Raw genomic sequence first — 26,657 nt, 5'->3', positions numbered from 1 at the left:
ACCATCAGCAAGGTTGACATATGCAAAGAAAGGGAAATAAATTCATATTGAAACCACCAATTATGATCTTATGACTACCATCACAGCTATAGAAGAGCCAATGTACTTCGAGGACACAGGTGACAAGCAACTACTATGAATTAAGAAATGGAAGCTTTATACAAAAATAATACTTGGGATTTTTGCGACCTTCCACTAGGAAAGAAGGCCATTTCCCAACAAATGGGTTTACAAAATAAAGTATAATTGAGATGGAAGCATTGAAAGATACAACACAAGACTAGTTGCAGAATTTGCACAACAATATGGTCAAGACTCCAACAGCAAAGATGGATTCTATATGGTTCTTGGCCACACTCAGCAGATGGAATGTATACCAGCTAGATGCCAAAAATGCTTTTCTCAATAGTTACCTAGATGAGGACATCTACATGCAACAACCACCAAGGTATGTTGAGGAAAGAGCATCACGTTTGCCATCTCAAGAAAAGTCTATATAGCCTAAAGCAAGCACCCAGTAGTTGGTATAACAGAATCGACAAATATTTTGCTAATCTAGGATACATGAAGTCTAATAATGATCATACTCTCTACAAAAAACTTCAAGGGAAAACATTACTATTGTACCTTTGTATGTAGATGATTTGATTTGTGATAGGAAGCAATGATAGCTTCATCAAGAAGTTTAAAAGGACTTATTTGCAGCGTTTGGCATGAAAGATCTTGGACTTATGCACTATTGTCTTGCAATTGAGTTCTCGAGAGACTCAGATGGCACCTTCATGAGCCATTAAAAATATGTAGTCTCCTAAATAAGTTTCATATGGCAGATTACAAGATTGCAGCCGCTCCCATGGAGCAAACTTTGAAACTTACCAAAGATCTAGAAAAGCCTATAGTCAATGACAAGGACTACCGGCAGCACAATGAATCTTTATGTATCTGACTATCACAAGGCCATATATTTGTTATGTAGTAAGTTCACTAGCACAGTTTATGACAAATCGAGAAAGAATGTTACTTGGTGACATCACATTGCAACATTGTTGATAGCAAAGAGAATGTTGCAGAGATCTTTACCAAACAATTTGGGAAAGAGCTTTTGAGAAGCATGGACAAGCTCTTGTTTTGTCTCAGAGGAAGGACATTCTCATTAAATGGGTGTGATGGAATGTAATGCTCAATCCTTCTTCATTCCCCATAATCATCATCTTGAGGAAAGGCCTACTTCATGATGTTGATCTTGAGGGAAGGTGTTGATTCATCTCAAAGGCATGTTTAATATTGTCACAGCACTTACCAAAAGAGTGCTAAAATGGCACAAGGGATGGAAACCCTAATCCTAACCCTCACCCTAAAGGGATTTATATATATTCATTATTTTCAACTAATACTAGTGTATAGTTAGTTATTTGTGATGTGCTCTCTAGTTATGGCCTCTCTCCTCATCTCCCACTCTTCTCGTCTCCTCTCTCCATATTTGTTCATAGCATGGCATAAACTTCCCAATAAAATCTTTTTGTTGAAAAAAATTTGCCCAAAAATTTCTATCCAAAAAAATTGTAAAGAAAACATCCCGTCCAAAGATCCATACATAAGCTCTATAAATCTTTTGTTAAAAAAACGATGTAAAAAGATTCTATCAACAAAATATTGTGAAAATTTTTTAAATAAATTTCAACAAAGACGTATGTACATTTAAAATTTATAGCAAAACTCTATATCTAAAATTTTTGAGTTAAAAATGTCAACAAAATTTTGATGTAAAAACTCTAGCGAGAATTTCATTTTGAACTCTTGGTGAAAACAACAGACTGCCACATCATCATAAAATTTCTTTTTTGGTGATACCTTTTCGTTGGCATTTTTTCGCCAGATTGCCCATGGACAAAGCATTTTGCCAAGTTTGTGTCACAAAATTTCCTTTTTTCATTGTAGTGTTTTCTTGATGGAATTTTGAGAGAGAGAGAGAGCACCATAATACTTGCCTCAAATGGTGAAGAACGGTGACCAAGAAACCTCGCCCAACTCATGAGTACTACGCCATTGAATATTCAACGTGGGCATCAAAGAAAGGGGTTCATATTCAATCATTGTTCAAAAGTGAGATGCACAAGTAAGCATTTGATACTACATATGAGGAGAGTTCCTTAAGTGGATGGGATATAAAATTTTTTAGGATCATGCTTGTGGGAGGACTTGTGCTTCAATTCAAAACCTTTTGCAAGGGTTGAAAAGTTTGTTCAATGTAAAAGTGAGGTTCTTTCTTCATGGTGCAGGTTTGGTCCTTGAAGGGAAGCAGGTTTGCTCCATGAAGGGAAGCAGGCTAGATTGTTGTTAGTAGAGTTTGGGATTTAATATATTGTTTTTCTATAATTAGGTCTTTTTTGGGCGAGAAGTAGAATTGTGATGCAAAGCAGCTTGTGATGCAAAGTTGGTTTTTTTTCCCCCAAAGCGAGGCTCTTGATATGAGCTTGGCATAATAGATGTTGTTGCTATGGCAATGCCACTCAGGCCTTGCAAAAAGGAAAGAGAAGTTATGCTACATGGGATACCACAATCTAACCCCAAAGTTCCAACTAACTACAATTACCATTATAATTACACTTAATGGCAGCCTAAACAAGTCAACATGACTTTTCTCAAAGGAAAAGCATCATCTACACAAAACCACACCCATTCCATAGGCCCCTTGCACGGCCAAAAACTTTTTTGTTTAAATGGAGAAGGAAGAAAATTCATGGATTATTGGTATATAGTGTGTGTGTGTGCGTGTGAGAGAGAGAGAGAGAGAGAGAGAGAGAGCTACCCAAAAGGTAGAAGTAGTTAGGCAATGATTAAGTGCAAGGAAGGAAGAAAAGAAGTAGACGTAGATAGGGAATGTGTAAGTGCAAGGAAGGAAGAAAGGAAGTAATGCTAGAGGTAAGGGTTTGAGAGAGAGAGAGAGTTTGTGCAATTGATACTTGAATTCAAGTATGTGGAATGTGTGTGAAAGAGGGGGGGGAGGGGGGGATGGTTATAACTGAGGTTAGGCAGGCGGGGAGGGCACCTGGGGATGGTTCTAAGTGAGGTTAGGTAGGCGGGGAGGGCAGGTGCTGTACACAAAGAATATACGGGTGGCAGGGCATCGGGGAGAATATTCTGATTCCTGGTTTTTGGACAACAAAATGTGGTGAATCCCAACACAACCCAGCACCACCAATCTTTTAACATCTTTCAGTCCACTACTCCGCCGCCGCCGCCGCCTACTCTGTTCCTCCGCCTCTGCTCCGCCGCCTCCTCCGCCTTTCTCTTCCCCTGCTCCGCCTCCTCTGGCCGCCTCTCTCCTCCCCTGCTCCACCGTAAACATCGTTCCGTCTACTACTCCGTCCACCGTACTCCGCCGCCTTCGCCTCCTCCTCCCCTGCTCCGCCGCCTCCTCCGCCCCCTGCTTCCCTGCTCCGCCGCCTCCTCCTCCCCCTCCTCCCCTTCTCCTCCCACCATGCCTGCCTCCCTCGCCCTCCTCTCCCCCGACTCCCCCTCCTTCTTCCTCCCCCTTTCCCCCTCCCCCTCCCCCTCCGATCGCTCCTCCCTCCCCATCCGCCCCCTCTTCCCCCCCTCCCTCTCCCTCTCCCTCTCCCTCTCCCGCTTCCCCCCCTCCTCCTCCTCCTCCTCCTCTTCCCTCCCCCTCCCCGATTGCTCCTCCCCCCGATTCGGTCTCCCCCCCCGATTCGCTTCCCCCGCCGCCGCCGCATCGCCCTGCTCCGAGGACAATGGTCCCCCTTCCCCTCAGGGCCCTTCCGAGGATGGTGCCATCGTCGTTTGTGACGACCTCCAGGCTCTTCTGCAGGTGGGTCATCCGCATTACTTTGTTACCAATCAGTGACAACACTTCTACTGCAATTTTGTTGATAGTAACAACACTTCTACTGCAATTTTGTTGATAGTAAGCAAACGCACGGTCCAGTTCTTAGTGTCATGGTTAGTTAGGTACCCGCTTCTTTCTTCCCTTCCCCTGGAGGTCAATTGCGGTAATTTGTAGCGGCTGTAGGAGGAAGCCGTATATGATTGAATTGCGGAAGCTTGGTTTTGCCTCTATGAGAGCTTGATAGTGTGAAGAGGTGTATTTCGTAGTTTCTTTCGGTCAAAAAGCCTGTATTTTCGGTTGCTTGAATAATTATTTTTTTCCTACAGCCACCCCATGATCCCCAATCGCTGGGATACAATTCGAACCGTCGAAGGAATTGATAATTGTTACGTTGAATTCTCTTTGATGGATCTTGTTTTCCGTTATTTGTAAGTATGTCTGCGCGTTAAACATGTGTGCAGGGCTCTATCAATACAGGACTAATCAGCATGCCTTTTCCCGGAAAATTAATCCATCTATCAAAATCACGTCTTGAGATCCCAAATTCTGTGCAGAGGCATTGGTAAAAGAAGAAAGGTAGGCGTATGAAACGACTTCACGTTAAAAGCGAGTTGAAATATTCACCTTTGTAGACCGCTGTACTTCTTTTGCATGCATTTTCAGTTCTTTCAATTGGATGGCCCATCTCCTCGTCCTTTGTTTCTTCTTGCTCTTTGTCCGTGCTTTATTTCTGTTGCTGCATTAGGATAACCATCGGCTAAGCTACCCATGCCGTCACACAAACTAAAGAGAAGAAGGTTCCCTGGCTTTGGTGTAAGAAAGTGCATATAAGTTCATTGTTCAAAGTTATTTCTGGGTCTTGGCCTGTGATGTTGATGCTTGTGGACGCTACAGGATGGGTTTCTTCGGGCTAATTTGCGTTTTTGGAGTTTTTTGAAAGCTTTTGGACAAACTGGGTTTTAAAGGCGGGACTTATATTTTCAGGTTTTGCCCGAGGATATAAGGGAAAAATTGTTGGAGCACCCTCGAAGGTCCCAGCTGCTTGAGGTATCTGTTATTGCAATTTGGTGTATTTGCATTCAGGCTATATCTTCTTGAATGCGATCGGTTCAAAGGATGCCCTTTACAGGGATTTGTCCGTGCCAACTAGCATTTTTAAGGATTTACAGTTCGGGGATTATCAGTGCCAACTAACAGTTTTATTGAAGTTATTAGAGTGATCCTGGAGGTCGAAATTTTGATAGGACCTGGTCATATTCTTCTGTTGCCTTTTTCTTAAGGCAACATGTGGTTCTCCTTTCGTTTATCATTGCAATGATACTCTGAGCTTTTTCCAGGCAGTGTCAAAGTGTTCTGTTTTCCACAAGATCCTCCTAATCTTGTATAGTTGCAGAATGCTTGCCCTATGCAAGATCCTCCAAGTACTTTTCCTCTCTGGGGTTATGATCCTTTTTATACCCAACTCATCACTTATGTCTGAGAGAGGATATGTCAAATCTCTTGCCAACATGTGATATTAGGCCTCAAGCTTACATTTTCATAAACACTGTACAATCTACGAGTGGGCCTAAATTCTGTAGAGATTAGAGACTTACTCTTTTTTGGAGTTTGCAAATCCCGGACCCAACAAAAGTATTTTCCGTCTAGGAATCAATGTACCCTAAACTTGCAGGACTAGAATCTTTGTTGTGATTGTGCTAGAAATTAGGCCACTTTTCTAATTTGCTTGTGTTAGTGGCAGGGGACAACATGCCTCTGTCGCAATGCTTGCATGCTTCTAGTGCATCTAACTTGTAAGGTAACTTTGAGGGCACTAGTTTAAACTAGTCGCCATGTTCTGAAATCTGTCTTTGAGTACAGGATATGCATTGTTGATATACTTTATCAGCTAGTCTGTCCCTCATTTCTGATGTATTGATAGTCTCTATCAGGAATTACAATTTGATGATGTCCAGGGACCATTTACAGAACCATGGCCAGTAGAATCCCTTTTTATGGATTCTGTAAAGTATGTGTCATGGTTTCTGTGTATGGTTATTGGTATGGAGTAGTTGTTGGTTGAAGCCTGGGTTAAACAGTTCCAAATGAGTTTTTAATTTAAACACCTGAAAGCAATGGCTGCCCTGGTATCCCAGGGAGGTAGGATTGAATTAGCTGACAGCAACATTGTATCAATGATAGCAAATAGATTTTAGCAAGAAGAGCATGGCGGATTAAAAGAGAGTCCTAAGCTAGATGATAATGGCATCTTCTAAAGAGGGGTTTGATGACAATGTTAGCTCACCTGTGTGTGACAGAAAAAGATTGATAGCAAGCCTTGATGGAATCTTCTATTAATTCAATGCATGTCTGGTTTACACAGTCTCTGCCTTAACATTGCAAGTGAAGGATTGGAAGTTTACTTTTTAAGGGTTTAGTGAACACTCTGATTTTGACGGACTATCTGCCCCCACCATGGACCCATTTGCCTGCTCTTTTGTGGTTGTGTCAAAAATAATAGAGAATTAATTTCTGAATGGATTTTACATGTATTCAGGTGGTTCTAGATCTGGGCAGGCAGCCGGAAGCACGCTTTCTTGGTGATGGTGGGGGAGACTTTCTAAGAAGTGAGGAGGTATTGGGACTATTAAGATCTCTTTTTTGATTTGGATTCATCGTATAGCATTTGTTTGAACAAGGAACAAGTTTTACGGATCCTCTTCTAGATCATTTAAAACAGTTGAAATAGACCAGAGTCCATCCACAAAGCTGCTTCCATAGATGATAGTCTAATTTTGTCTATTTATAGATTAATGGTGTTAATGTGGTTGATCCTTTTCACAGATCACAAGGCAGGATCTTGATGCTGCACAGGCTGCTGTAGGAGATTTTGGTGGTGATAACCGTGCTGGAATTGAGGGCACACTGCATAGAATCTCAGCGATTCGCAGTAGGAAGGGGGCTATTGTTGGTCTGACATGTAGAGTTGGTCGAGCGGTGACTGGGCATGTTGATATGGCACGCAATCTCCTTGATCTTGGTCAAAGTATTCTGTTTCTAGGAAGGTATATCACTATCATCTCTGTCAGTGCAGTTGCTCTTAATTTTTTACTTTTGGTTTACTATGAATATCAACATTCTTTAAGTGGTAAAGCTTATGCTATGTAAGATTAATGCCATGTTGAAAATCAGGCCTGGAGTGGGAAAAACAACAGTCATTCGGGAGATAGCTCGAGTTTTGGCTGATGAACTACGCAAAAGAGTTGTATGACTATGAAACCCAATGTAGAGATTTATAGTTTTTATGAATGGATCTTTCTTCCTTGAGCTCTATTAAATTTCCTCTACTATGGATTTGATTGTGCAGGTGATTGTTGACACAAGCAATGAGATTGGTGGAGATGGGGATATTCCACATCCAGCAATAGGAGGAGCTCGAAGGATGCAAGTTCCAGATCCTTCCATGCAGCACAAGGTTATGGTAGAAGCAGTAGAAAACCACATGCCTGAGGTTGTCATTGTTGATGAAATTGGAACAGAGGCTGAGGCTCTTGCATGCAGAACCATAGCAGAAAGGGGAGTTATGTTGGTTGGAACCGCACATGGCCAATTGCTTGAGAATATAATCAAGAATCCGACATTGTGTGACTTGGTGTGCTCTCTCTTGCTAGACTTTGTCATTTTGTGAGCATGTGTATATTTGCATGCATATTGGTACATGCACCATTTTTCCCTCTGTGAGCATGTGTATATCTGCATGCATATGTGTACATGCACTGTTTTCCCCTATTGTTATGTCCGTGGATAGCATATTTGAAAGAGAAGCATTTTTACTTCACGACAGGATAATTCATGCTGATGCATGATGGAGTTTATGGTTTTCAACCTTATGAGTGACTATCATGAGATTGAAACTGCACTATGTTGTGTGTTTAGAGGATTGAGTTTGGGCATGTTCCTGGATTCATCTAGATATATAATTCATGCTTTTTATGGACTGGTCATTTTGGAGACCAACTTTAATCTCTATTGTAGTTTCTCTTTCATTCTGTCTTTGTGCATTTTAATATTTCTTTTTACTTGGTTATTTACGCTGTTTTACAATGCAAGGCATGTAGACAATACTGATATGATTGAGCTTATGATACAATATTGTGTGGGCTTGTGTGCAAAGCATAATTTTGGCATAATAGATAGGCAAAATGACATTTAATCTCATTTGGAACTTGCATAATACATTCTTGTTTCGCGAAAAGTGGATGAGAAAGAATGAGCTGTGTTTCCTCTTGTTTTCTCCAGATGGTATTTGGATGTGGGAGTGTTTGTGGTAGTGCCTTTTGCAGCTTTTTGGTTGAGTATACAGAAACGGCTTGTTCCAAGTCATTAATCTATTGTCTCGTTTTTGTCAACATGATCTACAATCCTTGTTTTCCATGCTCAAATGTTTTTTAAATCAGGGACTGTTTTTGTATATTATATAGAAGTTATTTTCAAGGTCATTCGCTTTCTGGCTCCCTCACTTCGTACTCTAAACTTCCAAGAATTTTTGGAGGAAAAATAGGTGGATGAGAAGGAATTGGGAAAGAAAGAAAGAAAGAAGCATCTATGGGCATAGTTGTACATAGCTATCATTTCTCTGTTTTAGATTCCTTGCTCAATGGTGGATTACATGATTTATTCAGGTAAAATAAACTGTGGTGGCTTATGACGGGCAAGTCTACTTCATAAAAAGTTATTTGTTCTTCATGCTAAATTAGATAGTGCAAGGGTACCTTTGGTGAATATTTTGAAGGCATTGATGCATAAAGTGGATTGCAAAAACAAGAATGCCAATTCCTAGGTGAAACCAAGAATGGTGATTTGTCTGACAACTCAGGTTGGTGGTGTACAAACGGTGACATTGGGGGATGAGGAAGCTCGTGCAAGAGGTACCCAGAAAAGCGTGCTGGAGCGCAAGGCTCCTTCTACTTTTCCTCTTCTTATTGAAATGAGAGAGCGAAGTCACTGGGTTGCTCATCAGGTAACCACGCCAATGATGCTCGACACATGGCTCTGTTGTCATCATGCCTTCTGCACGAATGTAGTCATTTTCTATCAACAGAATGCCTTGCAAACTTTCTTTATCTTAATTGCTGAATGGACAGTCTGATAACAAGTAACAAGAACATAGTGGGAAAGAATGTATGTGAACAGATATGCCTTAGCCATTCAATGTTGAGACAAATATGTGCCTTCATCACGCATCAGTCCTCTAAGTACTGAAATAACTCTCTTTTCGATGGTTACCAGTGACTGAAGTCCTTCAGAGTCTGTCAGAATCCCCATTCTCACTTATATATTGCAAGAATGACTTGTAAAAGTTTATACATTAAGTTTTAAAGGGATAACCATCGGTAAAGGCTAATTATCTTTAAGCTTTATTGAAACTCAGACAGATAGAAGTGTGGATTCTCTGCTCCATGGCCGGCGACCTATTGTTGAGGTGAGGTCTTGAAGTTCTCACAAGGTATATGGTGGCTAGATTTACTGATGTTAGTTGAGAACATCTGTTTCTCAAGGTTCTTCTTGGTTTCTGTGATGCTATCCAAATGTTTCATTCTGTATCACTAAGACGTCATTCACATTGATTTTTCATGCAGAACTTCTAATGTTGTTTTTTATCCATCATAATTTTTGTTATTTTTATGTTCCATTTCAGGTTCGAATGAGAGATGATAAATTCCGTGTGGTGATTGAAAGGAAAATGTATGACAGTCATGGAACCAGCAAAGTAGATGGAGATTATGAAGGCTATTTTGGTTCGACTGTCCTATCCATGATGGGGGGACTAAAAACGTCAGCAGAGGAATATCAAGAAAGTTATGCTTGGGTATCCAAACTAGGTGTGTGCTTGCTCACCCTCTAGGTCCATATCTTAGTTTTTACTTTGTGAAACAAGCTGTTTGTTTTAAATGGGTGCGAGATAGAATCAATAGTTTTGTAGAAAAGGGGTAGGGCAGATTTGGAGGAAGGGGGATAGAAGAGCAGAAGGGAGAGAGATGGGGGAGAAGAGAGGGGAAGGGGGAGAAGAGAGAGAAGGACGAGGGTAGAGAGAGATAGTGAGAGAGTAGGGAGGAGAGAAGGTGAGAGAGCATAGGGAGCAGGTAGTAGGAAGGAGGTGGGACAGTAGATAAGATTAGATGTCACATCAAAAGTGTACAATAGGGGGTGGATGGGGATGTAGTCCCTCCATGTTTTCCACCTTAAAGGCCTCTAAAGGGCCTCTAGATTGGCCCTTGCCCTCAAAACTTCACAACATGGCTGTCCAAAAAGTGCAGCAAACAGCAACTACTAATCAGCTCGGTAGGAGATAGGGGTGGTCCTGGACAATGCTTTCTGGCTGCCATGAGTTTTCATCCTCAGGGAGTCCCTGCCACTTGATAAGATACTCTACGTAGGCCTTCTTTCGGAGTACATGATCTCTGAAACTCACGATGCGCTCTGGAACATAGAGGATGTGGCCCTCTTCATCCATAGGTGGCAGCTTAGGAAGAACATGGACATGCTGTCCAACATGTGGTTTCAGCAAGGACACATGGAAAACATCATGGATCTTGGAGGTACGGGGTAGCTCCAACTGATATGCTACCTCTCCAACCTTGCGGATGATCCTGTAAGGACCATAATACGTATGAGCAAGCTTTGTGTTTGTATTACCTTTCAGCGAGGCATAACGGTTCTTATGGAGACGCAAATGCACTTAATCTCCCTCTGTGAAAGACAAATATCTCCTGCATTCATCCGCATATTTCTTCTGCTTGGCTTGGTCATCTTGTATATACTTTTTTGCCAACTGCAGAAGGGCATTCGTCCTCTCCAAGTCATTCCGTGCTTACTCATTTTTCACAGCCACATCAGCAATTGAAGAAGGCATCCCGACCTTGCATCTGTACATTGACTCAGATGCTGGGTACTGTTGTAGCAAAATTCAGCAAGTGCCAACCATTTATCCCAAGACTTCTAAGTATTTTGACATAAATGCCTCAAATATTCCTCCACCCATTTGTTCACCCTTTCCAGCTGTCCATCAGTCTTAGGATGGTAAGCAGTGTTAGGTGTGAGTAAAGTACCTAAAGTACCCACTGCTGTAAATAACTCCTGCCAAAAGTGACCTATAAATTTTGCATCTCTGTCATTGACAATTTCTTGAGGGTACCATGATGCATAAATACATGCTCAATGAATTGCCAAGCAACCTGTGATGCTGAATACGGTGTCTTAGTGGGTATGAAATGGGCCTGTTTTGTCATTCTATCCACCACAACAAAGATGCTGTCCCATCCCCTCTTTGTAGAAGGCAATACTGTGATGAAATCCATTGCTATGTGCGTCCATTTCTCTTAGAATTTGGTAATGGCTGCAAGAGACTTGTGGGTAATTGGCTATCCACTTTATTTTGTTGGCAAGGCAAGCATTCAGCCACATACTTAACCACATCTCGCCACATTCCATCCCAGATGAAGCTCTGTTTGACCTTTTCATATGTCTTAGTGATACCCACATGTCTTGCCATAGGAGATGAGTGCATTTCGTGCAAAACCAGCAATCTATACTTGGAGTTTGGCACAAGATAAAATTTGTCCTTGCAGTGCAACAGCCCATTATGCAGCTTTGGCTTGAAGGCTCCTGTAACTTTAAAAATATGGGAGCTGCCTTTGAATTCTGTATATATTCCTCCTGGATCCCATGAATCCACTCATGATAGATGGTGGAAATGGCAGATAAACTACAAGCCCTCATTGTAGACAAGGCATGGGCAACCACATTTTCTCTACCCTTCCTGTACTCAATGTCGCAGTCATAGGTCTGAACTGCAGCCAACCACCTCTTCAGCTTCATGGACAAATTGCGCTGCGTAAGAAAGTACTTGAATGTCCTATGATCCTAACTTTAATCTTGCCACCATAGAGGTAGTGGTCCCATTGCTCGAAAGCATGTAGGATAGCCAACTTTTCCTGATCATAAACATAATTTTCTGCTCTCGAAAGCTATAACTCCATGCTCTTGTCTTAGAACAAACCCCAGGCCTTTGCCACTTGCATGTCTCTACAATGAAGGGCCTTGAAAAATCCAGGCATACAAGTACAGGTACATTACTCAATGCGTCTTTGAGGTCCTTGAAACTGAGTTGTGCTTCTTGTGACCAGTTTCAACAAGTCAATGAGAGGGGCTGCCCTCTTGACAAAATGTTCAATAAATCTCTTGTAAAAAGAAGCAAGACCGAAAAAGCCATTTGAGTTAGGTGGGATGTAGTGGATGTGGCCACTCCCTTGTGCATTTGACCTTGGCTGGATCCACCCAAATTCCATCCTTGCTCACAATATGACCAAGATACTCAACCTCTTCTGCCATGAAAGTGCACTTGTTGGCTTTAGCATAAAGCTGATGCAACCTCATAAGTTCCAGCACTTGCTTGACATGACTGATGTGTTCCTGCTTATCCTTGTTGTAAATGAGGATGTCATAAAAAAATACCAGCACACATTTGTAAAGAAGGGGCTGCAAAGTCTTGTTCATGAGTGCATGGAATGTAGTCGGTGCATTGGTCAATCCAAAAGGCATCACCTTGTCATGAGTGCCTGGAAAGTAGCCAGTGCATTGGTCGATCCAAAAGGCATCACCTTGAACCCCATATAAACCTCTCTCTGCGCGAAAGGCTGTCTTGTGCTCATCTCCTTGTTTCATTCTGATTTGATGGTAGCCCGATCTCAAATCAATCTTTGTGAAAAATTGAGCACCCTTGAGTTGGATCGGGAACCTGTTCTTGATAGTGGTCCGATGGACCATAGATTTGAAGGAGAAACCAAGAATCCTAATAAGTGGGAAGAATAGCCCTCAGCATGGGAAGGATATTTCATATTATATCCAATGGATGACGAGGGCAAGATTCTTTATGATGGCATGCACCACACCCGGCTAAAGATTAGGATTTCATCTTGGAAGACTAGACATGGGCCGCTTTCAAAGATCTCATAGGTGTCATGGTTAGAATGAAATTATAGGAGTACAACCCATGGTTGAAGTCCTTACATGTGAGGACTAAAGATCCTTGGAATGTTGAGGAAGCACAATAATTATTTGAGCTTGAATATAGCATCTATAATCAAGATGATTTTCATTCTATTGCAATTGGGCAAGACAACATGGCCAAAGATACAGTGGATATAGCAATGAATGCTCCCCATGTAGGCAAAAGGGGACATCAAGGCATACAGAGGTGTGCAAAGTAGACTCCATGGAGACAAGTACTGGCTATGTAATTGTAGAGTGTCTTGATGATGAGCATGCCAGGTGGGATCAACACTTGCTTACAGGACCCAAGAGGTGCCACAACATCTAGGGCAAAGAACTATCCTACTTTTCCTTTTGACCCAGGTGGCCTCCATGTTGGAGCATGTTTATTCTATAGCAAGAAGTTTCAGAGTTTAACCATCACTTGCAATTTTGAGGACAAATTTATATCGAGCGGGGATGGATGTAATGAAGGCCAAAAGTTGGCGAAGTTAGTGGGGGTTAGGATTATTGGTAGTTGGGGTGTTTGCAAGATAGAGATGTCAAAGGGGATAAGGAGGTACTATATAAGTACCCTCTCCTCATGTGCAATGTACTTTTGATGTGACATCTAATCCTATGTAGTCTCATCTCTTCCTCCTACTTGCAGCCTACTCTCTCTCTCTCTCTCTCTCTCTCTCTCTCTCTCTCTCTCTCAGAGGAGGGTACCATGGACCTCTCATCCAGATAGTAGACAGCGATCTATCATAGGCTTCTTGCCTACACTATCTAGTCCAGCATTGGGTGTATCTTGATGTCTGATCAGACTGCATCTTTCATGGAGATGTTGATGCCAGAGATGTTTTATGGCTAGGGTGCGTGTATGCTGATATCATTGACTATGTCTACAGAGCTTTCTCTAGCATAGGTTAGGATGCTTGCTTAGTACCTCCACCCTTTTGCTCATTGTATCAGGTTTTTCTATCAGTCTCATAGACCCATCAGTGTATAGCAGACTTTAAACTCTCTCTCTCTCTCTCTCTCTCTCTCTCTCTCTCTCCCTCCCCTACCCCTTCTCCTTTTCCCCATTATTCTCTCTCCCTTTTTCTCTTCTATCCCCCTTTCTCTAATCTGCCCCTACCCCCTTTTCTACGAAAGTCAAGAGCTTGGCTTCTCAGTAAAAGTCAAAGGGTTGCCTTTGGTTGACCTGGTCAAGCCCTGAATTTGACCAGTCTGATTTGGACAACCGTGAGAGTGAAAAGGTCTATATAATACCCCCAAATGCATACCTCCTAGATTTACCCAATCCATCATGCTCCGAATTGCCAATGTCTCGAAGATAAGATAACCCCTTTAATCCCAAAATTCCCTACAAACAGCCCCATAAAACAAAACATGTGGTTCTGCAATTCTACCAACCCTCAAGAGAAGTTCAGGAAACTATCTCATATGGAATATGTGAGCTATAAGACATACCCCTTGAAATTAGTTTCAGCCTAACTAAAAAAATTCTTTGCATCCCAAGCAGGCGGCTGACAAGACTTGTAAAATCAGTGTTGTGCAGTCATGCAAGCCAGTACAACTTGTACAGCACGCTGCGACCTTTGCAGTCTGCATCACAGTGGAGAGGCCCTTGTGGGCAGTGGTCCATGTCTCTCATCTACTCCACAAGGGACATAAAACAGAGCTTGCTCATGCTGAAGCCAGACACCATGGAAACACGGACAGAGAAAGCTGCTTCAATGTCATTGTCCTGGGATACCATCTCTAGTTTGAGCTCAGGTACCAAATAATAGGAATCTTCAATTTAGCTAGGAATGGAATCAGCTCTGGTTTAGCAATGAGAGCTCTCACAGGGAATGTGAGGAGATGATCTATGGGGAAGGAGATCTGCTCCAGTCAGGGCTATATAGAAGAACTCACACAGGAAGAGTAAGTAAAGGGGGGAGGGGAAGGAAAACCTTAAGTACAGAATCAGGGGGAATTGGAGTAGTTATCCATTCCAATTCAGAAAACGGCCATACATCAGGCTGGGACCACAGTGACCCTTCCACATTGCAATACAAAATTGACCCTCTCTAACTACTCCTAGGCATACAGAATTAGTGGAAACTAAGCTACTCTGAAATTTACTCTTTCACATCCATACACTAACAGATGAAAAACAGTATAAGGAACATATCCTAACACCATGTGGACCAAGGAATTTGAATTCTATCAAAGCACTAAATGTGTGTGCACCCTTGGTTCAGAGGGGGCAACCCTCTGTTCTGCCAACTTGTTCTCTCTCTGGTACTGTTAACCTCACACAGTAACAAACATCTTCCGACGGCAGTATTGAATATATACTGTTAGCTGTTTCAGACGAAGAGACCTCGCACGAATTCAGGTCCTTACCAATGCAAGGAATTCATTAAGAGTTTGTCAATCTTCATGTTCTGATAAGCCGCACAGTGAATCATGACTCATTCCTTCTGTCAAGGCTTTTGTCTAACAAATAGAAATGTGCTCCATTAAAGACTATCGCCCTCAGCCCTTCAAGCTCAAACATGTAATGAAGGGGAAAAAGGGCCAATGTAGAGGCCCTTTAGAGGCCTTTTAGGTGGAAAATGTGGAGGGACTATATAAGTCCCCATCCACCCCCCATTGTACACTTCTGATGTGACATCTAATCCTATCTTCTCTCCCACCTCCTTCCTACTACTTGCTCCCTATGCTCTCTCACCTTCTCTCCTCCCTACTCTCTCACTATCTCTCTACACCCTCATCCTTCTCTCTCTCCTCCCCCTTTCCCTCTCTTCTTCCCCAGCTCTCTCCCTTCTGCTATTCTATCCCCCTTCATCCAAATGTACCCTGCCCCTTTTCTACATTGGTATCAAAGCTCCGACCCTGACACTGTTGCTTCCCCCCTTTCACCTTCATTCCCAACTGTAACAGCACACCAACGTCAATGCCAAAGCCTAGCTCACCACTAGCAACTCAACCAGCAGACATCAATCGTGAATTGCAGCGCACAATGTGGCACAACCAATCAATCATGAACTACGTGGGCTTGTACCACAGTGCGAGAAAAAGCAAGCAAGCACCGTACCACAGTGCGACTAACAACTGACTAGATTTGCGACTGAAGTATGATTTGGCTGTGTACTAGGGAGAGGCATAGCATGGCTGTATTACCAGCGTTGGCATGATTGCATTATCTTCGGAGTTTGCTGTCCACTTTTATAGGCTTGCATAGCCTTTGGCACAACTCCCCTCGGCATCATAGCTCCAACAAGTGGCTGGTTTATGGTATGGTATCTCCACATTTAGCATAGATGGACATGTTTTGTCAAATCGAATAGCTGGATATGTAAGGTACAACAACCATCACATATATCCTGACAATGCAATGTGTTGCGTGCTGGTAATTCACTAACCCGTGAGGCAAAGTACATTTCAGCTTGGAGACCTCCTGAACTTTGATGCATGACAATCCTCTTAATAAGCCCAACAAGAGAAAATACCTGATGCAACACACTCAATGTAATGGGGCACAACTGATTGCTGATGGTAATTACAAGCATTCCATTGGACTGTGAATCTTCCTCACGTTGAAGCTGCCTGAAGTTTTTGGCATGACGCTCAAATCCCTGTATAAGCTGCCCAAAACTAGAGGCATGTTGCCCCATGTTCCATCCATAGGCATTTGGTTGCCCCGTGGTGTGTAATAAAATGTTGTTGCTGTCCTCCTGCACCAAATGCATGCACATGTGCTAGTTGTTACGTGTCACACACTCGAACGGTCATGGAGAGGTTCAGAAGAACATGGTTGAAGAGGTTGCAATGCATTAGACTAGCACCTGAAAAATGAGTCCAACGGATGCCCAAAATAATCAAGAGAGAGGTTCAAGGTAATAGCCGAAGATGAGGCCATGAAATGGGGCCTAGGTAGGCTCTATTGGGGTTAAAAAAGAACTTGAAAAGGGGCTGGGAAAGGGCCTTAGAATTTCAGGTTTTTTTTATCGGGGGTGGGGATGGGGGCAGAGGGGTCTTGGGTCACCTAGGGTTGTTAGGACATTGACCTAGAGACCACTAGGACAGTTGGACAGTTAGACCGCTAGTAGTTAGTCTAACCTAACCTAACCACCGCTTAACCTAGCTTTAGCTAGATTGACCTAACCTAAACCCTCACTAATCAAACCTAACCTAACTAGCCTAGCCCAACTAATCTATTCTAACCCTGGTTAACTGACCAAAGCCTCACAACCTTCAGGTGACAGAAGGCATGGTAGTGGCGATATTTGGTGTAGGAGGCGGTAGGAGCTGGTGCAGCATGGCAAACCTCCTTTGCACCTGCGCACAGTGGAGCAGTGTCCTTTGGGCTAAGTAGCACCGGGAAGGGGCTGGTAGAGGGAAACTAGAGGTGGTAGTGCGGAAATTTTGGCAGTGTGAGCAATGACTTCGGGGCGTTGGTGGATAGCTGAGCTTGGAAAGGCTCAGGTGGAGCAGCTCCATTGGCGAGTGTGTGCATGGTGCGACCTGGTTTTTCACCGGTAGTCAAATGGGTTGTTGACGATGGATTGGTGTGGGAGCGTTGGGCTGCTCATTTGTTCCTCCATCAACGCCACCCAAGTACCAAATGCCCCTCAATGCTTAGTGTCGAGATAACACCCAATGCCATATGCCCAATACTACCAATGTAGAAAAGGGGTAGGACACATTGGTGAAAGGAGGATTGAGGAGAGGAAGCGAGAGAAGGAAGGAGAAGGGGTAGGAGAGAGAGGAGAGGTGGGAAGGAGAGAGAGAGAGAGAGAGAGAGAGAGAGAGAGAGAGAGAGAGAGAAGGCTGCAAGTAGGTGGAAGGAGGGAGATGTCACGTCAAAAAGTACATTGCGTATGAGGGGAGGGTACGTATATAGTACTCGTTATCCCCTTTGACCTCTCTATCTTGCAAACAACCCCAAGTACGGATAACCCTAACCCCACTAACTTGGCCAACTTTTGGCCTTCATCACAATTGCTTACCATTGATTGATAATGAACTTTGATGGGGGTTGCAGCACTTCAATTTCTGTTATGATGGATGAAATTGAGGAATTGTGAAGCTGGCAGATTTGCATTTATGATGATGGTGGAGAGGGAAGAAGATTTAGAGGCCTCAGCAAGCATGTCATGGTATTAATGTTAGGCATTCATCTTTGTAGACTTCTTTTAGACATTTTTAATAAGAAGCTTTTTATGTTTCCAGCATCACCCATCATGCTGTCCCTCAAGCATAAAGCTTGCTATGGCTGATAGAAATAAGCGCTTGTCAGATAATAGTTAGATTTTCTTTCTACATTTGCATAACTAAAGAGTAGAGACTACAAAAATTTATCCCTGGGTTTCTCTGAAAATTATGTCATAAGCAGGAAAATTATGATGATGTAACTTATCTGAGGTTATTTGAATTCCCTCCATTTCTAGTGGTCTTGTTTGCCAAATCAATTGCTTGGAATGTTCTTACTATCCATCCGACAGGTCGTAGGATGGAATCTTGTTAGCCTCTTTTGTGGATTAAGCATGCGCCGCTTGATTTTGGTTAGCTTGCTGCAGTCACTTAGGGTTAGGAGATTGCTTCTTGGCATAGGTATCGCCCCACCAATATTTTCAACCAGGATCTTTATATCCTTGCGTAATGAAGGCGATATACGGAAATACTGTTCTCTTATGTTCCTCAGTTTCCATCTGTTAAAGAGAATGCTGGATCGATACCCTATCTGGACTTTCATGTGGTTTCTTTGTACGTTTTAACTAAGGTTTTGCAAAGGCAGCATCTGTGTTGCTGGTATTTTCAGAGTGTCTCTGATGGAGGAGCTTATTTTCTGATGGCATTGTTTTCCTTCCGCATGGTTGTAGCATTCAAGTCAGTGGCATGCTCGTTTAGATAGATCTGATTTGTTGTTGTTTTACACATACGTTGGGGACTGTTTCCTCATTCCAGTCTGCTAAATTTCAGGTTATATTCAAGATAAAGATGCAATGGCTGAACGAGCTGTGAGTTATGTTAGCAAGCGCGTTGCTTGGGAGGATTATGATGAAGAATATGGATATGGCAGTTCTGGTGTACCGGGCAAGAGAGGTTCTAAACGTGGACCTCGTGGTATAAGACCACGCAATGTACAATAAGCAATCAGTCGACAAACCTTTCGGGTAACTAACCTCCAGTTTTCCTCTGGAATAGCTAACAGAGAAATTGGCCATCTTGTATGGTGATATTGTATATTGACGCTTCATCCAGCTGTTACATTGGTTCAGAAACGATAGCAACTTGCTGTCGTTCTCTGTTTTACTTGTAAATTATTTGAATGTTAAAAACTCTCTGCAGATTTTGTGCTTTAGGTTCTTGAGTTATCTTATTTGATAGCCTCCACTTTAAGCCATAAGACATGGTATTATTATTGGAGTCTTAGTGGTGATGACACTGCTTTGGTAGCAGATTTCAAAGCTAGCAATGCCTTAATTCTCACTCCACAATGGTTCCTAGGATGCCACTTTCTCCTGTGCACTCCCGTATTTGGCCTATGATCAAGATATTTGCTTGCTCATCATTCTGATGCTCCCATATAATGATTTATTTAACTGTTATGTCACCTATTATCTTCTAGCACCTAATTGCGTTTCATGCGCTCCCTTTGGAAGTACGGTTCTTGATCTCTTGTTTGTGGGGGGATGCACTTGTACGAGATCCATTGTAACGGTATCTTGCCTATTTGTTGCATCGTGTGATTTGTCTCTATTCGTGGTGCTTACCGGAGGTTGTGGACTTTGTTTGATCAAGATAGAGAAAAAAAGATGGTACAACAGGGAGTAGAGGTTGTAGAGAGGATAGGAGGGAAAGTGTTTGAAGTGTCGTGACTGAGCAGGGTGAGCACGAGGAAAAGAGGACAAGTGCAGTGCCTCCACATCATCAGCCCAATCAGTCCTCAGCAGGTCACCAGGATAGGAGGTGGAGAGAGAGAGAGAGAGAATACAACCGCACTGGAGCTCTTTGTTGGATTCGCTATCCAAACATGGATTAGCTGTTCCATCTTCTTGCCTTGTCGGTGCTTTGTGTGTGTGGTTCTCTCACATAGTGACTTCTTGGAACCTTGTGGAATCCTCCCTTACCTATTACTTTCCAACTCGACTCATTGAAGTGCCATTGTCCAATATTTGACCTCAACTCTAAACCCCAATCAGGCCTTTCCAATGTACTCCATTATTGCCTAGGATTAAGATTAGCCGAAGTGCCATCCAATTTGATACAATGACATTGTACCATTAAATGGTAAATTTCAATAATGTCCTATTTGTGCAAGCAGTGCTGAGCCCTCTTTCCTTACCCTTAAGAAATGTTAACGTCCTCGAAAAGAAAATTGGGAAACTTGCTTCGGAGATTGCTTACCTTCTCCCATGTTGAATTCTCTTTTGGTCTATCTTTTCACTAAATGGGACATTCTTGATCAATCGTATGTTGTGTTCTTTTTTCTTATCCAACTTAAATTCTTTCCGATTTATAGGGTGGCTCAATATGTTCAATAGGACAATCGACTAAACTATCTTCATCACCTCGCTCTTTTTAATTCTACTTATATAAAAATTGGATGTACTCTACATCCTTATTGGTAAAGCTAGTTTAAAGCAAGTTCTTCAATTCTCCTAGGTATTTGGAATGGTCCACAATACCCAGGAGGTAACTTTGTACATTTACCACTTATTGGGGTTTTTGAAGGTTCCAGTGCTTTGAGGAAGGCCATCTCCTCTTGGTGTTTTGAGGTAGGCCATCTCCCCTTTTGCAAAATTCACCTTTTTATAGTGTGGACATAATTTCTTGCTCTATAGTGAGGTCTTTTAATGCTATCTCTAGCTATCTTGCAGTTGATTCATATCTTCAAAAAATTTCTAGCTATTTGAACCTTCTCCTTTTCGAGCCTCGCTTGCAATCAGTGCTCCTATTTGAAAGCCATACATCATCATGAATTGACTAAGTCCCATTTGTGGAAATTCTAATATACCTAGATATTCTTTCTAATATACATAGATACTCTTTCTAGTCACTTTGTTTCTTACATATGCTCAAATCATATCCTCTCTCACTTGATTGAACCCTTTCTATTTGACAATCACTCTGTGGCTGATCTGTTATGGCCTTTTGAAGAGACATTTTCAACCTCTTAAAAACAACCCTAAAAAAATGAATGTTATATTTATTATCTTGATCATTAACAATATCAATTGGTAGCCCATATATTCTTTAGGCATGCTTCACAAATAGCCTTGCTAGTTTGGGGGTTATAACCTCTGCGCTTTTAGAATAAATTAAGACATTTTGGTATGAATTCATAAATTATCTGCACAGAGTCGTGCCCCCGTAGCGTCGTATGTGATCTCATAATAAGGCTATATAGATACTCTCCCATTTAATAGATGGGATGGGATGACTAAATGATGTACTAGCCCACCTACTCTTAGGTGTAACTTTATTGGCTTGGCATTTTATTACATAGTCCTTGCATATTCTTATTCATTCCAAGCCCATGAAATTTCATCTTTAGAAGTTCGTGATCATGACATTCATTAAGAATTTGGCAACTAGTATTATTGCTTTCTTGGACACATACTCTACCCTTGTAGAGTAGGTAGCCATTCTCAATTTTATAAGCAAGAGAAATAATTAATCCCCAGGCTATCAAGAACAACAAAAACACCTACCACCTATGTAGAAGAAGCTATAGCATACCTTTAACACATACCACCTATGTAGAAGAAGATAGAGCATACCTTGAACACCTACAAACAAAGAGACTACTTATCCCTTTCCAAAGTGTTGATAGGAGTGGGGGAACCCCTCCAATGTCACAGCTAGGGCTGATTGAGACATTTTACTTTAATTTTAATATGGTGATTTGACATTAATTGTGCACTAGTAGATATCTTGATTTAATTGAGTTTTATGCAATGGATATCCTTTATTTTATTAGTTATAATTAATTTGTGTGCTACTTTAATTAGATGTGATGTTGAATTCGCATTAAATTTATTTGTTTGTGTGCTTGCACCATGACAATCACATTTTAATGTTTCAATGTTACATAAATAATAATATATTTTTGATACACTTTAAAAAACTATACTTTTACCTAATATAAATAAAATATTAATACAAATAATATAAAATAACGTACATACTATAAATAACGTACATACTATAAGGATAATAAGACAAAATAATGTACCTACTATAAGAATAATAACTTGCTATTGATTCTTGAGAAAAGACCAACCATACAAATCAGCCATCCATGTGGTGTTGATTGTGGAAGAAATATAGTAAAGAGAAACTAGCTATCAACGAGCCAATTTTAGAGAAATTGACTCACCACCCAGGGAATCTTTGAAAGAAGGGCCTATACAACCAGTGAATGCCTTGTTCTGTAAATATGTAAAAGACACTTACAAGCCAAGCCTTGCAAAAACACACCGACCTCTTTAAGATATTTGAGATCGCATCATCCCTCTCAACTATATGGTGTGTAAGGGCATGCCACACAGCAGCGGGCTTTGGAATTAGGGCTACATGGATACATTTTGTGCTAGGAGATATGAATGGCGTCTCTTTAAAAATGTTACCACCAAAGGATCTGTCATATCTTACGTGCGGGCAGGTTAGAAAATCACTAGAGTTTGGGAAACCTAGTGTCTCAAAGATACACAACATTTGGATGATACCCCACCAAATGGCAATGAGGGTGGTTATGGGGGTGTTGCTAGCCATCGATGTCACCAATGGGTGATCTAGATGTTCCAAGTAGTAATGTTTGATGCCATCCCCCAAATACTTTCCTCAAGTGATGATATGGATACCCAAATGGCAAGAAGGAGGAGTTGCATCCTACACCCGAACTTGAAAGAGACTCTATCCATAGATGTTGTATGTTGGTGTAACCATGTAGACATGGCTCCCCTCCATCACCCAATTTGTCTTAACCTAAGTGAATTCCCAATCATCCTCTACATCTTAGCTACACTCTATTGGGACGTTTTTCAAATCTGAGCTATGTTGTGGGGGTAGCCCTACAAGTAATGCAAGATCATCTCGAGGTCTCAATTCATGTAGCGAGGTAGTCGAGCTAATGGGAAATCCTCCATGGACCACTTAGAAGAAATATGTAATATTTTGTGGCTGGAGGCTAGTCCACAAATGTGATCAAAATTTGGAAATGGCCTCATGGCGCACCAGTTTTGTTTCTCTAACCAATGTAACTCTCTTGAAGGGGTCTAGGCAACTACCTCAAGCTGAAGATAGCAACTAATGTGTGCATAGTGTACAAAAAAAAGGACCCTCTATAATCCTCTCTAAGTTCCTTTCTCTAGAAGGTAGAACCACTATACCTCTCAAAACGGGTGGCCCTCCCATAGCCAAAGATGCTGTCACAATTGTTCCTAACCTCATTGATTGGGTTGGATCAATCAAACAACCCTTACTAAGCAGCCCACTACTGTGGTCCTCCACTCAAGCATCTCTAAGGACCCATCCAAAATTGGCTCTCTCTTTGACTTTGATTGAAGAAAACACCCCGATTTTCACAGTCTATAATGCATGGGTAAGAAGTCCCTTTTCATTTGGGAAGGGCTTTTGCTTTCTATCAAAAACAAAGAAAAGGTCAAAATCCTTCCTCATCTCATCTTGGTGTCTCTAGTTCTTTCTTCCTCTCTCGTTTCCATTTCAACATGATATCAGATCTTTTATAGTAACCCACCAATGATAGAGCAAAATTGAATACAAAATCCTGTGATGCAAAGAAACTTAAGACCTTCTATAGTAAACATGACTCCTAGAATAGAACGTTGCAAAATCACCCCACTGACAACAAAGTACAAGTAGTAGGTTTTCAATGATGAACTATCGATTTCTTTTGGTAAGCCATAAATTAGAAAATAAGAAGCAAGAGGCAGGCCATTCAAACACCTATAACAATTTAGAAAATTGAAGAACTAGTGATGATGAAATAATTCATTACGCTTGAGAGATGGCCTCCTCTAGCAATGGCAGTGGCGATAGGGATTTTAGGAAAGCCACCACTAGTGGTGGAGATGCCCCCAAAGCTCATGGACTCGTGCTTTATCATGGTGCAGACACAGGTAGTCACATCAATGTGTACATGCAAATGACTGAAGAAAGGCCAATAGATAAGCTAAATCTAGCCGCCCCCCTCCCAAGATTTATGCTTCACTTGGAAGAATGCAACATCAGTGAACTTTAGAAAAGTAATGTGGTGAAGCAGATGCACTCAAGAAGCTACTAGCACAGATAAAAAAGGATCCAGGTAGCTTTCCTACATTTGGTCAAGAAAGAAGCCCCCTTGCTCCCCTAGAAGAAAGACAAAGTGGTCATCATCAATGAAGACACTATGGAGGACACCTCGGAGGAAGAATTTATCGCTACTAACACTCAGGATTTTGAGCTCCAGTTAGCCCAAGCTTAACATCCCATACCTAAAAATGAAGAGACTTCCTTCACTGTAGTCAAGGGAAAGAAAATTATCCAAGCTAAAAGAAGAAGTAGGAGGAAGAACTTAGTTGTTAGAAACCCAAAAGAATCTAACTCTTTAGAAAGGGAGAAAATAAGTATATCAAGAGGATTCACCATCTCCTTTCAAAACAGCCTAGTTAGTTTTAAGAAAAAGAGGAACAAAAACTCTACTCAATAATGCAGTCATCCATGCAAAAAAGTTTTTGTTTCTCAATGTCAATCTTGAGGGACTGACAAACAAACTCAAACCCTTAGCTTTTAGGAGATTGATTAGAAAGATCGGTCTTAGACCTATTCTTCTATGTGCAGAGCATAAAGTGCTATGTGTTGAATACAAATTGCTATGTGCCAAATTCAAATTGCTATGTGCTAATTCAAGTTTCTAGAAACAAAATGTGTGGTTATATGCTAAAATTACAAAATTCAAATAAAACATATTCTCAGTCAATACACCTACATGCTCGGATCTAGTTACGCAGGCACTATATGGAAAGAAATGCAATTCTTGCTTGTGGTTAAGCCACGTGTACTTTAAGACTATATACAATTCTTAATTAAATCAAATTCCGAATGATGTTCCTCATCCCTTTTGCAAACATGGATATGGTCGGTTGGTAAGCGTGGTGGTATTCTTCAAAGTGAACTGGGTGATCAATATGCAGTCCACTGCCTTCTCCCACATGGTATGTCCTGATTCACTCCTCGGAATGGCTAGATTATGTGGATGACTTGCTTTGACTTCGAGTTGCCATTAGATGCAACTTCCAACAACCCAACAACGTTGATTCTTCTGATTCTTCTCAGAAATTGGCTCGATCTATGATTTTTGGGTGATCTTGCAAGATCAGTTTCACAATCTCTATAACAACCGGATCACATGTGTGTTCTAGTAACTATAGAATTTTGGAATTTCGCAAAGATTAGAGCTTTACGCAGAGAGGCGCTATCTCCGAGTAAATAATTTCTTGCATTTCAAGAAGTCAAATTTTGAGGAGATGAGTTGAGATGGTACCCAAAGCATATAGACAAAAACCGGATCTTTGGATAATTTCGAATCATGAAAAAGGCAGAGAAGATACTGCCCTAGGAGTAGCAGCACACCTCAGAAAACCTGCCTTTGAGGCCAATGGAATTGGGATAGAATTCAATCATGATAAGCTTTCCTATCAAGTGTGCTCTATCAACTCTACATGCAACAGAACTCTTCTATGGGACAACAATCTGATGCAGCCAAACCTGATCCTTATGGGAGATTTCAACATGGTGGAATCTAGGAGAGGCATATGGCAAGGTCTAGGGAACATTGTTATAGGCAAAGAATCGACCTCATGGAATGATGTAAAAGAAGCAACAAAATTGGTGGAGTTGTCAGAAGACACCTCTTTTACACGGACCAACAGCCAAGTCGGGCCATACCACAGAAAAGACAGGATCCAATAGGGATGCCTCCTAGCTCCTCTTCTTTTTGCCATTGCGGCTACTCTCTCGGATAGCTTATCCAAGATGAAGTGAATAGGGGCACGATAGGAGGCATTCACCTCGAAGGAGGAGGATAGATTTTCTATCAACAATTTGCCTATGACACCAACCTCATGCATTAGAACTATTAGCAATTTTTGGGAAACATGATAGAGTGCCTGGAGGTCTTTTGTAGTGCATCAAGTTCTAAAATGAGGCAGTCGATAGAGCGAGCGAGGAAAAGCGAGCAGGCCCAAAAAAGCGAGCGAGCTTTTCCACAACTTCCTTATCGAGGTATTCAACACAGCTTTGTGGAAACCACTATTTGGGAAGATTGTCGAAAATAAAACTTATGTTACTATGTGTAACTATACCAATATTGCGAATTATAGTCTACCTTAACTTCCAATTGGAGCCATACTCACATTATGCAACAATAGTATGTGGTTTGAAAGAAACCGAATTTCCACTCCAAAGCGGATTCCATTACTGATACAACAATTCTTTTGCATTTGAAATGGGTCTTATTATCAAACTCCTTCAATAATCAAAACAAATGCATTGCTTGATATGTTGAACTTAGTAACGTAAACATCACTTCACCCATATGTGGGGAAAAAAAACTCTGTAGACTTCATAGCATGGGATTGCATCAACACTTATGACATTCAAAGTGGTTCTTCTTATTAAAAGTGTTATCAACCATGAAAGAAAATGTTTAAAAATAGTTCACCCGTATGTTGAAAAACCCAAGTGTCATTTATGACATTCAAAATTGTTCTTGCAACCATCCTGTAGTTCCTAGAGA

General features: G+C 41.5%; 1 protein-coding gene across 1 annotated transcript; it reads left to right on the top strand.

Annotated features, from left to right (window-relative positions):
• Positions 1-823: 823 nt before the first annotated feature.
• Positions 824-19,388, top strand: LOC147880242 (P-loop containing nucleoside triphosphate hydrolases superfamily protein). Its single transcript, XM_087370384.1, has 12 exons — positions 824-938; positions 2,280-2,302; positions 3,221-3,829; positions 4,832-4,894; positions 6,384-6,461; positions 6,671-6,891; positions 7,019-7,091; positions 7,194-7,478; positions 8,703-8,846; positions 9,258-9,308; positions 9,525-9,708; positions 18,836-19,388. The coding sequence occupies exons 1-12, from the start codon at positions 824-826 to the stop codon at positions 19,003-19,005; spliced, it is 2,016 nt and encodes a 671-aa protein (XP_087226510.1). The 3' UTR covers positions 19,006-19,388.
• Positions 19,389-26,657: the final 7,269 nt, after the last annotated feature.

Source organism: Dipteris shenzhenensis, chromosome 32, assembly GCF_047967505.1.
Source record: "Dipteris shenzhenensis isolate YYH24624 ecotype China chromosome 32, Dip_SZ_1.0, whole genome shotgun sequence".
NCBI lineage: Eukaryota > Viridiplantae > Streptophyta > Polypodiopsida > Gleicheniales > Dipteridaceae > Dipteris > Dipteris shenzhenensis.
The sequence above is the reverse complement of the archived record's forward strand: the minus strand, read 5'-3'. Positions and strand labels throughout refer to the sequence as shown.

Bases quoted from the DNA above. Each gene is read 5' to 3' on its own strand.
- LOC147880242 (XM_087370384.1), top strand. From the start codon at position 824: ATGGCAGATTACAAGATTGCAGCCGCTCCCATGGAGCAAACTTTGAAA. The intron at 2,303-3,220 runs GTTTGCTCCATG...AACATCTTTCAG, and splicing joins TGGTCCTTGAAGGGAAGCAG to TCCACTACTCCGCCGCCGCC. The intron at 7,479-8,702 runs GTGTGCTCTCTC...CTGACAACTCAG, and splicing joins ATCCGACATTGTGTGACTTG to GTTGGTGGTGTACAAACGGT.